At 49.1% G+C, this 12,346-nt stretch overlaps 2 protein-coding genes across 2 annotated transcripts; both read left to right on the forward strand.

Moving 5' to 3' along the window:
- The first annotated feature begins 526 nt into the window (after nucleotides 1-526).
- Nucleotides 527-4,577, forward strand: LOC134290377 (uncharacterized). The gene is made up of 3 exons (XM_062857501.1): nucleotides 527-1,366; nucleotides 1,736-3,994; nucleotides 4,062-4,577. Exons 1-3 carry the CDS (start codon nucleotides 527-529, stop codon nucleotides 4,575-4,577), a joined length of 3,615 nt encoding a protein of 1,204 aa, XP_062713485.1.
- A 3,785-nt stretch (nucleotides 4,578-8,362) lies between these two features.
- LOC134290378 (uncharacterized) lies at nucleotides 8,363-9,718 on the forward strand. The gene has a single exon (XM_062857502.1). It carries the CDS (start codon nucleotides 8,363-8,365, stop codon nucleotides 9,716-9,718), a length of 1,356 nt encoding a protein of 451 aa, XP_062713486.1.
- Nucleotides 9,719-12,346: the final 2,628 nt, after the last annotated feature.

Consider the following 12,346-nt stretch of genomic DNA (forward strand, 5'->3'; position numbering starts at 1 on the left):
TTTTTAGTTCATAATAATACAGCATTTGTCTAATAGACATTTTAAATACTTCACATTTATCTAGAAGGCTGAGTTCCACAATTTTGCAAATACGATTAATCGGTTTGAGCGGCTGAAAAAGCCACTAAATCTGGCACCTCCTGGGCACCCCCTAGGAAAAAATCCTAGATACGCCAATGAGTTTGCTCCCAACGCGAGAACAGTGGCTTTTCCTACCTCTGAAACACAGTCGGTTTCGAGGAAGTTGGAGAACTTTCGCAACGGACCAAACGCAGCTTCTACCCCGAATAATCCTCCTAATTTGGCGTTAGCAATTCCCACCACCAGTTATCAAAGCACTCCTATTGCAGCCCCTCGAACAACACGACGACCTGTGGAGAGATACACTGGTGCCCTCTCAACGATGTGTGTACTACAAAATCAACTTTGCGACCGATCATTCACTGGTTCCGAGGAGGAGCAAGCAAGCGACACCGTTCAGAGCGCATTATCAAGGCGAGCTTCTAACTCGGTGACGATTCCAACGATGGCTACCATGAATGCAACGGTGCAGTCGTCGATGCCTTACAAAAACGAGCCATCTGCACAAACAACCACTCCACGGATCGGCCTTCCTGCTGCATCCCGACCGGATACCGAGTATGTCAAGTATCATGCCAACCCGACGGCGTCATTTCTCCCCTTCCCCTCGGGACAAATGTTCGTGGGTGCCGATTGCGCAGTGAAACCACCTTCACCCCCTGCGAGAACTCGAGTGGATCCAGTTCTGCCGTGGGATCACCAGCCCGCAAAACAGAACCCATACGAAACTGCTTTGATTCATCAACCAACACCAACGTCGATTCAACTAGCAGCCCGACAGGTCATGCCGCGGGATCTACCCGTGTTCACGGGAAGCCCGGAAGAGTGGCCAATATTCTACAGCAGCTACAAAAACTCGACGGAAGTTTGTGGCTACAGCGATGCCGAAAATCTCGCCCGGCTCCAGCGCTGCTTACGGGGAAACGCCCTCGAGGCTGTCAGAAGTCGTTTGCTGCTACCGAGCTCCGTTCCGTACATCATCGACACACTTCGAATGCTTTTCGGACGGCCTGAAGCCCTGATAAATTCATTGCTTAGGCGCGTGCGTTCCTGTCCTCCACCGAAAGCAGACAACCTTAAGTCCATAGTTGACTATGGGCTCGCTGTGCAAAACATGATTGATCACATGATTATCTCCGAACAATTAAATCAACTCAACAATCCGATGCTCCTCAATGAACTTGTCGACAAACTGCCCACAAGTCTGAAACTGCAGTGGGGTGCCTACAAACAATTACAAGCTGATGTCAACCTGGCGACTTTCAATCATTTCGTTGCGAATCTAGTAGGACTGGCGTCCGATCTAATGATCAGTTCCGAATCCTTCCATGGTTCCCCAAAAGTCGCGGCGAATCGCTACGAGAAAAACAAGGAAAAGTTTTACTTTATTCCAAAAGCTAGACTTTACATATACTGGCGTGAGTGAGGCAACGCGCCTGTCTAGTGAGTAGGAGTCGTGAGTTCGAGTCTCACCGAGAGGACGAGTAACTTTTTCGCAAATTTCACCTCAATTTGTCCGTTTCTCACTCACGCCAGTATATGTAAAGTCTAGCTTTTGGAATAAAGTAAAACTTCCATTCGGCTGGTTAAGCCGCAAAAATCGATAATTAATTAATTTAATTATGTCAAGGAAAAGTTGTTCGTTCACTCACAGCAACCGGCCAACGACGTCGATGACCCCGAAACCTACCCAGACGTCAATTCAGGTCACCCATCTAAAATGTGTATCTACTGCGAAGAGGAGGCTCACCAGATAGCATCGTGCCAATTGTTCAAAAACCTGACTATGGATGCTCGCTGGAAAGTTGTGCGCCAAAGGAACCTCTGTCGAACCTGTTTGGTGCCTCATCGTAAATGGCCATGTCGATCGAAAAAGGAGTGTGGTATTCAAGGTTGCCAATCGCGTCACCACCAGCTTCTGCATGGTCAGTACACACCACCAGCCGAAACAGTTCCACCCCAAGTTTCGATTCCTAATCCCAGTCGAGAAGGCCACCAGAACCATCACGGCGGTATGCCGTACACGTTGTTCCGATACGTGCCGGTTAAGCTCTCCGGAAATGGGAAATCTGTAGATATTTTCGCATTCCTAGACGAAGGATCTAGCACAACAATGCTCGAGACAGAAGTTGCCGAGCAACTCGGTATTGAAGGGCCCTCCGCGTCATTGTGGTTATCCTGGACCGGTAAAATTTCAAGAGAGGAAAAGGATTCTAAATGCATCTGTGTATCCATCGCCGGGCAAAAGTCAACGAAACAGTACACTATCGAGAATGTACACACCGTAGACGAATTGAACCTTCCACAGCAATCGTTCAACTATGAAGAGCTGTGCACTCGATATCCGCGCATGAAAGGATTGCCCCTGGAAAGCTATTCGGCTATTACTCCTCGAATGATAATCGGCCTAGAACATGTGCGGCTGCTTACGGCGCTGAAGACAAAAGAAGGCGGAGCACTCGGTCCAGTGGCTGTCAAAACAAGGCTGGGCTGGTGCGCGTTTGGAAAGGAAGCAGAAGGCGTGAATCAATCAGGGCAGATACATTACCATAATGCGACAGATCCGGACAACAGCAACCAATCACTTCACGACTTGATGAGGACCTACTTTGCAGTCGAGGAGAGCACTGTCACCAAAGGACTGGACAGCGTAGACGACCAGCGTGCGCTTAACATTCTACGACGTACCACTGTCAAATTGGATTCCAACTATGAGGCAGGTCTGATATGGAAAGTAGATGATCCGACATTCCCAGATAGCCTGCCGATGGCGAAGAGTAGGCTAAAAGGACTAGAAAGACGTCTTGCACGTGACCCAACGCTGGCGGCAAAAGTGCAGGAGCAGATCGAGAGTTACCTTCGCAAGGGCTATGCGCACAAATTGACGTCAGAGGAACTATCGTATACGGACCCCCATAGGGTATGGTATCTCCCCTTAGGAGTCGTCGTTAGCCCTACAAAACCCGGAAAAATTCGCCTCATCTGGGACGCCGCGGCGAAGGTGAATGGCGTCAGCCTCAACGACCTCCTACTTAAGGGGCCGGACCTACTCGTCCCATTGGTAGCGGTTATTTTACGATTCAGGGAGCGAAACATTGCGATCAGTGGAGATATATCCGAAATGTTCCACCAGATCAGCATTAGGAAACAGGACAGGAACTTTCAACGATTTTTGTGGAGGAGCCCGAATGGAGAAATCGAGACCTACGTTATGGACGTCGCCACCTTCGGCGCATCCTGTTCGCCGTGTACCGCTCAGTTTATTAAAAATCAAAACGCAGAAGGATTTTTGCGAACGTTCCCCAGAGCTGCAAGTGCTATCACTAAGAGTCATTATGTCGATGACTTCCTCGACAGCACGGACACAGTGGAGGAAGCTATCCAGCTTGTGAACCAAGTAAAGGTCATACACCGAGAGGCAGGATTCGACATCAGGAAGTTCAAGTCAAACGCTCCGGAAGTGCTCGTCGCGGCAGATGAAGCGAACATGTCTGCTGAGAAGTCCATCAACTGCGAAAAGCACACAGTCTCCGATCGGGTACTTGGACTCGTATGGAACCCCACCGAAGATGTTTTCTCGTTCGACGTGTCAAGCTTAATTGTGGAAAGGATTCTCAGTGGAGGAGTAATCCCAACGAAACGCCAAGTTCTTCAAGTGGTGATGAAACTATTCGACCCACTCGGATTTGTTTCCCACTTCACGGTCCATGGTAAAATTTTGATGCAGGAGATATGGAGGACTGGAACCAACTGGGACGAACCTATCGATCAGAATTTGCTTGACATGTGGTACCGCTGGACCGAACTTTTGCCGTTACTTGGAGAGGTTAAAATACCACGGTGCTACTTTGGAACACTGTCATCGAAATCTCTACAAAACCTCCAAGTGCACATATTCGTGGATGCAAGCGAGGTAGCCTATGCCTGTGTAGCATATCTTCGCCTGCGTTGTGCTGAGGGAATACGGTGTGCCTTTGTAGCGTCGAAGACAAAAGTCGCCCCCCCTAAAACCGCTTTCCATTCCGCGGCTGGAGCTGCAGGCAGCTATGATCGGGGCTCGGCTGATGCAAACCATATGCTCGTCCCTCACACTACCAATCAGCAAACGCGTTCTGTGGTCAGATTCTACGACCGTATTAGCATGGCTTCGGTCGGATAGCCGGCGATACCACCAATTCATCGGATTTCGTGTAGGCGAAATATTATCTCTTACTGCCATGGACGAATGGAGATACGTACCATCTAACGAAAACGTAGCGGACGAAGCGACGAAGTGGGCGGCGGGACCGAACTTCGACCCCGACTCCCGCTGGTACACAGGCCCACAGTTCCTGGCAAATCCCGAAAGTGAATGGCCAACGAAAGAAGAACGATCCAGCACGACTACTGAAGAACTGAGACCCGTATATTTGCACCGTCACCTGTTGATGGAGAAACTGATCGACGAGACCCGCTTCTCTAATTGGAACCGGCTGGTATGGGCTGCAAAACGGTGAGTCGATAAGGAGAGCGTCCAATATAGCTCTGGTCCTCACAAGTTCCTACCTCATGCTTCCACGGGTCAAGCGATGACAAAGACCGCCAGCTAAGAGTTGTGTGCTTAGCTGGTAGTGCAGCCTGGGCACTGTTGTCCTTCTGACTTCAGCTAGATTGAGGAGGTACGATCCGAGTGTCTGTTCACCAAGGAGGTGCGGCTCAAACAGCGTCTGTTCTGGCATCCAGCGGCTGAGTAAGAAACGCTGCACCACGCCCAGCTAGATCCAAGGTGGTAGCCCCATCAGCGTGGTCGTCCCAGTGTTGGTTGGGACGTTAAACAGAACTGGCACGATGGCCCTCCGGCGAGACAGGAGTGTTGGCGTAGGCCCAATAAGCCACCCGTAAAAATCCCCATTGCGAATAACATAGGAGAAAATACGACTCGATACAATCGGCAAAGACCCACGCGACGAAATAAGGACTACGATTGGAAACTTGGAACATGGAATTGCAAGTCACTAGGTTTCGCAGGATGTGACAGGATAATCTACGACGAACTACATCCCCGCAACTTCGACATCGTGGCGTTGCAGGAACTTTGTTGGACTGGACAGAAAGTGTGGAAAAGCGGGCATCGAGCGGCTACCTTCTACCAAAGCTGTGGCACCACCAATGAACTGGGAACAGGATTTATAGTGTTGGGCAAGATGCGACAACGTGTTATCGGGTGGCAGCCGATCAACGCAAGGATGTGCATGTTGAGAGTTAAGGGCCGTTTCTTCAACTACAGCATCATCAACGTCCACTGCCCACACGAAGGGAGACCCGATGACGAGAAAGAAGCGTTCTACGCGCAGTTAGAGCAAACATACGATGGTTGCTCGCCGCGTGACGTGAAAATCGTTGTCGGCGACATGAACGCGCAGGTAGGAAGGGAGGAATTGTACAGACCGGTAATCGGGCGAAACAGCCTGCACGCCGTATCGAATGATAACGGCCAGCGATGCGTAAACTTTGCAGCCTCCCGTGGTATGGTAGTCCGAAGCACCTTCTTCCCCCGCAAAGATATCCATAAAGCCACCTGGAGATCACCCGATCAACAAACAGAAAATCAAATCGACCACGTTCTAATCGACGGATATAACCAACGTCCGCACATACCGCAGTGCGAATATAGATTCGGATCACTACTTAGTCGCTGTATGCATGCGCTCAAAACTTTCGACAGTTATCACCACGCGTCGAAGTCGAACGCCGCGGCTCAACATCGAGCAACTTCGTAACGGAGAAGTGGCTCAAGACTACGCGCAGCAGTTAGCAGTGGCCCTACCTACGGAAGAGCAGCTTGGCGCAGCTACACTTGAAGTTGGCTGGAGGGACATCCGATCCGCCATAGGTAGTACCTCGGCTACAGCACTAGGCTTCGCGACTCCGAATCACAGAAACGACTGGTACGACGGCGAATGTGAACAGTTGAAAAACGAGAAGAATGCAGCATGGGCGAGAATGCTGCAACACCGTACGAGAGCGAATGAGGCACGTTACAAACAGGCGCGGAACAGGCAGAACTCAGTCTTCCGGATGAAGAAGCGCCAGCAGGAAGAACGAGATCGCGAAGCGATGGAAGAGCTGTACCGCGCTAAGGACACACGAAAGTTCTACGAGAAGCTGAACCGCTCGCGCAGAGGCTTTGTGCCACAAGCCGACATGTGCCGAGATAATCACGGGAATATTCTCACGAGCGAGCGTGAGGTGGTCGAGAGGTGGCGGCAGCATTACGATGAGCACCTCAATGGCGACGTTGCAAGTACCGAAGGTGGCGTGGTAACAGATCTAGGAGTATGTGCACAGGACGAAAGACTTCCGGCCCCTGACCTTCAAGAGATTGAGGAGGAGGTTGGCCGGTTGAAAAACAACAAAGCCGCTGGAGCAGATCAACTACCAAGCGAGCTTCTAAAATACGGTAGAGAAGCACTGGTGAGAGCACTACACTGGGTCATTACCAAGATTTGGGAGGAGGAAGTATTACCGGAGGAATGGATGAAAGGTATCGTGTGTCCCATCTACAAAAAGGGCGACAAGTTGGATTGCGGGAACTATCGCGCGATCACACTACTGAGCGCTGCCTACAAGGTACTCTCCCAAATTTTATGCCGCCGTCTATCACCGATTGCAAGAGAGTTCGTGGGGCAATATCAGGCTGGATTCATGGGTGAACGCGCTACAACGGACCAGATGTTCGCCATCCGCCAGGTGTTGCAGAAATGCCGCGAATACAACGTACCCACACATCCATAGGCGCCAACTTGTGACGTAGTTGGGGGGGCGAAGCTCTCCAAAATTAGACTATATTCAACTTTTTTCAGCTCAATGCACTAGTTTTCACGTGAATATGCCTAAACAAGATGAATTGCGTCGATATTTTTCGAACTTCATTGATTTTGAGAGGCTTCGCCCCCCCCAACTACGTCACAAGTTGGCGCGTATGCACACATCACTTGTTCATCGATTTCAAATCGGCGTATGATACAATCGATCGAGAACAGCTATGGCAGATTATGCACGAATACGGATTCCCGGATAAACTGATACGGTTGATCAAGGCGACGATGGATCGAGTGATGTGCGTAGTTCGAGTATCAGGGACACTCTCGAGTCCCTTCGAATCTCGCAGAGGGTTGCGGCAAGGTGATGGTCTTTCGTGCTTGCTGTTCAACATTGCTTTGGAGGGTGTAATAAGAAGAGCGGGGATAAACACGAGTGGGACGATTTTCACGAAGTCCGTTCAGCTGCTTGGTTTCGCCGATGATATTGATATTATTGCTCGTAAATTTGAGACGATGGCGGAAACGTACATCCGACTAAAGAGTGAAGCCAGGCGAATCGGATTAGTCATTAATGTGTCGAAAACAAAGTACATGATGGCAAAGGGCTCCAGGGAGGAATCACCGCGCCCGCCACCCCGAATTCATATCGACGGTGATGAAATCGAGGCGGTTGAAGAATTCGTGTACTTGGGCTCACTGGTGACCGACGACAACGACACCAGCAGAGAAATCCAGAGGCGCATTGTGGCAGGAAATCGTGCCTACTTTGGACTCCGCAGAACTCTACGATCGAATAAAGTTCGCCGTAACACGAAGTTAACCATCTACAAAACGCTGATTAGACCGGTGGTCCTCTATGGGCACGAAACATGGACCCTACGTGCAGAGGACCAACGCGCCCTTGGAGTTTTCGAACGGAAGGTGTTGCGCACCATCTACGGCGGAGTGCAGATGGAAGACGGGACTTGGAGAAGGCGAATGAACCACGAGCTGCATCAGCTGCTGAGAGAACCAACCATCGTCCATACCGCAAAAATCGGGAGGCTACGGTGGGCGGGTCACGTCATCAGGATGTCGGATAGCAACCCGACTAAAATGGTTCTCGAGAGTCATCCGACCGGTACAAGAAGACGTGGAGCGCAGCGAGCTAGGTGGGTCGACCAAGTGGAGGACGATCTGCGGACCCTACGCAGAGTGCGGAACTGGAGACATACAGCCATGGACCGAGTGGAATGGAGGCGGCTACTATGTACAGCAGAGGCCACCCCGGCCTTAGCCTGACCGGTAAGGTAAGTATGGTACGGGCTATGGCCTACGTGTATCGAGCAGTCGCAATATGGAGAAAACGAATTTCAGCAATGCATCGTGGAGCACCTTTAACGCGCGTAGAACTGCAGGCAGCGGAGAATGCAGTATTTCGTCAGGCACAGGCTGAAACATATCCTGATGAGCTGGCATTACTGAGTAATCAAGCGACAATGACGAAAGCAAGCCCGTTGTACACCTTGACCCCTTTCTTGGATGACCACGGAGTTGTTAGAATGGGAAGTCGAATCGAGGCAGCTCCAGAAGCCAGTTACTCTGCAAAATACCCGATCATATTATCTAAACGTCATCCCACTACGGCACTGCTGACGGAGGGTTTCCACCGACGATACCTACATGGAAATAATGAAACGGTCCACAATGAAATGAGACAGCAATATTACATCTCCGGTCTGCGGGCCCTGATTCGTAAGACCTCCCGAGGATGTCAGGTATGTAAGATCAAAAAGGCGATCCCTCAGCCTCCAATCATGGCTCCACTGCCCAGGGTTAGGCTCACACCGTTTGTGCGGGCCTTCACGTACGTTGGTGTTGACTATTTCGGTCCGTTGGAGGTGAAGGTTGGGCGAAGCATAGTGAAGAGATGGGCAGCTCTATTCACTTGTTTGACGGTTAGAGCTGTCCATTTGGAGCTTACCCATAGTCTCTCGGCGAAATCGTGTATTATGGCCTTTCGCCGGTTTGTGGTCAGGCGAGGAGCCCCTCTCGAAGTATATTCGGACAATGGGACCAATTTCGTTGGGGCTAGCCGTCAACTGTCTGAGGAATTGAAAACAATTCAGGATATCAACTCGCAGTGTGCTTCGACCTTCACCAACACCTACACCACGTGGCATTTCAACGCCCCCGCTGCTCCCCACATGGGTGGGCCGTGGGAACGTTTAGTGAGGTCGGTGAAAACAGCGATGAAGGCCATCTTGGACTGTCCCCAGTACCTTAGCGACGAAGTTCTCGAAACTGTTCTGCTAGAAGCCGAAGGAATAGTGAATTCCCGACCACTTACATACGTACCCTTGGAACAAGCCGACGACGAGGCCTTAACCCCGAATCATTTTCTTTTGTACGGGTCAACCGGGGTGAACCAGCCAGAAGGGCCATTATCAATTGACGGAGAACATCTACGAGAAGGACGAGCGTTAACACAGCGTATTGTAAACGATTTCTGGCGTAGGTGGGTACTTGAATATCTGCCCATGCTCACAAGGCGCACCAAATGGTTCGAAAAGGTAAAACCTCTTGAACCCGGTGATCTAGTCGTAGTGATCGATGAGAAAGTAAGGAACAGTTGGACCAGGGGGCGCATTCTGGACGTCGTGAAGGGAGCTGATGGACAAGTACGGCGGGCAACAGTGCAAACCGCTAAAGGAATTCTCTCCAGGGGTGCTGTGAAGCTCGCATTGCTTGATGTGAAGCCTGGAAGTACATCGGTTACTGGAGACGATCATCCGGCTAATGGGACAGCTCACGGGCGGGGGGATGTTGCTGTGACTGGGCACACTGGTACGTGAGTCTGCCAGCCACTCCCTCGGACGAACGTCAGATGTAAAGAGAAGAAGAGGAAAGAAGGAAAGAAAACTGAAAGTCAACAGCGGTGATTAATTTACTAAGAGTAAAACTGTTTCTTATAGTTAAGTTATTGGCTATTTGCCTTAAATTCCACAACGATTGAATTAAAGTAGAGTAGTAATAGTGCAAGGTAAGGGTTAATGCGGGAAAACTCGAGAGTGTTTGCTAATTTCTTTATTTCCCTCGAATTAGATTGAGTCCTGCGAGGCTCAGAGAAAAAACACACGTTGCGTACCGATTTGCAAGAAATACTGAAATGTACGTATAATTCAACTAAAAACAACGAAACATACTAATTATAATAAACATTTTAGCTTTGAAGCTGCTCAAACGCAACTGCAAAACGGTGTTTTTAATCGGGAACCGCAACAGTTGGTATTAGTGAGCTCTGGTTGCGCATGATAAGCGACAACAAAATCAGATCACCATAGCACCCCCGTGCAAATGACACAGTGAATGTGGCCATCCTAATCTTGGGTGTCGAAGGAGACATTTATGAAGCTATTATAAAAAAATGTTTACCCCCGGGTCTCCAGTTAGTGTAGTGGTTAAGGCTGTGAATCACCAATCCGGAGACGGCGGGTTGGATTCCCGTTTCAATAGGGAAAATTTTCTCGACTCCCTGGGCAAAGCGTACCATTGTACTTGCCACACAATGTTCAAATTCATGCAATGGCTGGCAAAGAAAAGCACTTCAATTAATAACTGTGGAAGTTCTCTTAGAACCCTAAGTTGAAGAGAGGCAGGACAAGTTCAAATGCGAACGTCGAGTCATAAATAAGAAAAATGTTTACCCGCGGAACCTGAATCGGCAGGATTGTTTATATCCAATACCAAATTACTTCTTGGAAAAAACGCTGTACAAAATGCTGTCTGTGTTGACAACAAACTGTGCCTATGCTAAGCCCAAGGGTAAATACTATTATGAAATTTCGAATGGAAAATAAATATTTAAATACAATTTCCACTATATGAGACAAGACGATCAGTGCCTCGAAGTAGGTTCGTCACAGGGCTTAATTTTTCAATCCCTGCTATTCAAACAAAACAAATTAAGGTCAAATCATCCCTTTCTTATACTGCCATGAATCGCATATGTGTCCCATGATTAACGCACATTCCTAGGCACATAGGACACGCGATTCACGGCATATTCATTAGAGCAAAATAAAAAAAAAAACTAAAAAATCGTTGAGCTAGTCCTCATTTGATTAACATGGTCAGACTTGTTAGAATCCCAAAATGGCCGCCACAATGACCGACTGTGGTACCTACTCACGATTTTGAGCGCACAAATCTCTTCGTAAACAAAAACAGCGCATCTGATCTTCTTATTTTAAGCTTATTACAAGTAAGCAAGAACAGAATAATAAAATGCACTGTTGTTTGAAGCTTTTTTCTTGATACAGTGTGCATCTGAAGTTCTGATGCACTGTTGAAGCGGGATTTCAACACGATTGTCCTTAAATGGGAATTTCAATTTTCAAGTATGGGGAATCTTACTTTTGGAACTTTCTATTTACAATTCTACATAACATTCATTCCAAATTTCCTAGGATGTTTCCAGCAATTCCCCCAGAAATATTTTTTAGGGATTCAATATACTGAGTTGCAACAAAATATTTTAACATGTACAGCCAGGATTCGCTGGTTGGGTCACGACTGCGCCCCGATTAGCGAATCGTGTTCGTTCGTTGGGGCAACTGACAACTGGTCAAAATGCTCTAGACACACGCAAGTGACGAGCAATACGTCACGAAACCCTCACATACTTGCACAAACGTTCTGTATACATGAGCTGCGATGCGGCGGCGGTCAGACGTCAAACTCATTTTGACATTGATTTTGACATTGACAGTGCTTTTTAGTTGGGTTTTGCCCCAACCAGTGAACATCCAACCATCGAGACAGCCCATCTAACGAGCCTCCAACGAACGAATCGGCACTGTACCTATTCCATCAAGTAGTCAACTCGAAATTTGTCCACGTACAATAGAGGTTTTTAAGTGCTGCTTTTAGGGCACGGTAAAGGCTGGGTATGTTGCGCAATTCAGATCCCATTGTGATCCACTAGCCTCAGCCCAGCAACTCCTATCCCTACCTCCTCGTGGTACCGGCCGGAAACTATGAGCAACCTTAGGGAAGATCGGGTAACCAACCCCGGTGGGAACTTTTGTCGTAGGCTGACAGGGAAGGGGCAAACCTGAGCGTCTGTTCTCCAGGAGGAGCGGCTCACAACAGCGTCTGATCCCCATGTTAGGGGCGGCTGATCTACGTCCGAGTGCCAGGGAAGGACTCTAAGCTCAACTGTGCACTAGGGTCCTCCGGAAAGTAGGGGGTTGGTGTCAGGCCTTACGAGCCAGCCGTAAAAAACCATTGTAGCGGAAAATCAGCAACTGGAATAATACGAACCGAGACCAACGGCAACGACCCCAGCGAACAAAAAGGACTTGCGATTGGAAACTCGGTACGTGGAACTGCCGATCTCTCAACTTCATTGGGAGCACCCCAGGGCCGGATTTACAAATGTGGGGGCCCGGGGCCACAGTGTTGTGGGGGCCCTCTTTTTA

This window comes from Aedes albopictus, chromosome 3 (assembly GCF_035046485.1).
Source record: "Aedes albopictus strain Foshan chromosome 3, AalbF5, whole genome shotgun sequence".
Classification (NCBI taxonomy): Eukaryota; Metazoa; Arthropoda; class Insecta; order Diptera; family Culicidae; genus Aedes; species Aedes albopictus.

Bases quoted from the DNA above. Each gene is read 5' to 3' on its own strand.
- LOC134290377 (XM_062857501.1), top strand. From the start codon at position 527: ATGGCTACCATGAATGCAACGGTGCAGTCGTCGATGCCTTACAAAAAC. The intron at 1,367-1,735 runs GTAGGACTGGCG...GTTCACTCACAG, and splicing joins ATCATTTCGTTGCGAATCTA to CAACCGGCCAACGACGTCGA. The intron at 3,995-4,061 runs GTAGCCTATGCC...GTGCCTTTGTAG, and splicing joins TATTCGTGGATGCAAGCGAG to CGTCGAAGACAAAAGTCGCC.
- LOC134290378 (XM_062857502.1), top strand. From the start codon at position 8,363: ATGACGAAAGCAAGCCCGTTGTACACCTTGACCCCTTTCTTGGATGAC.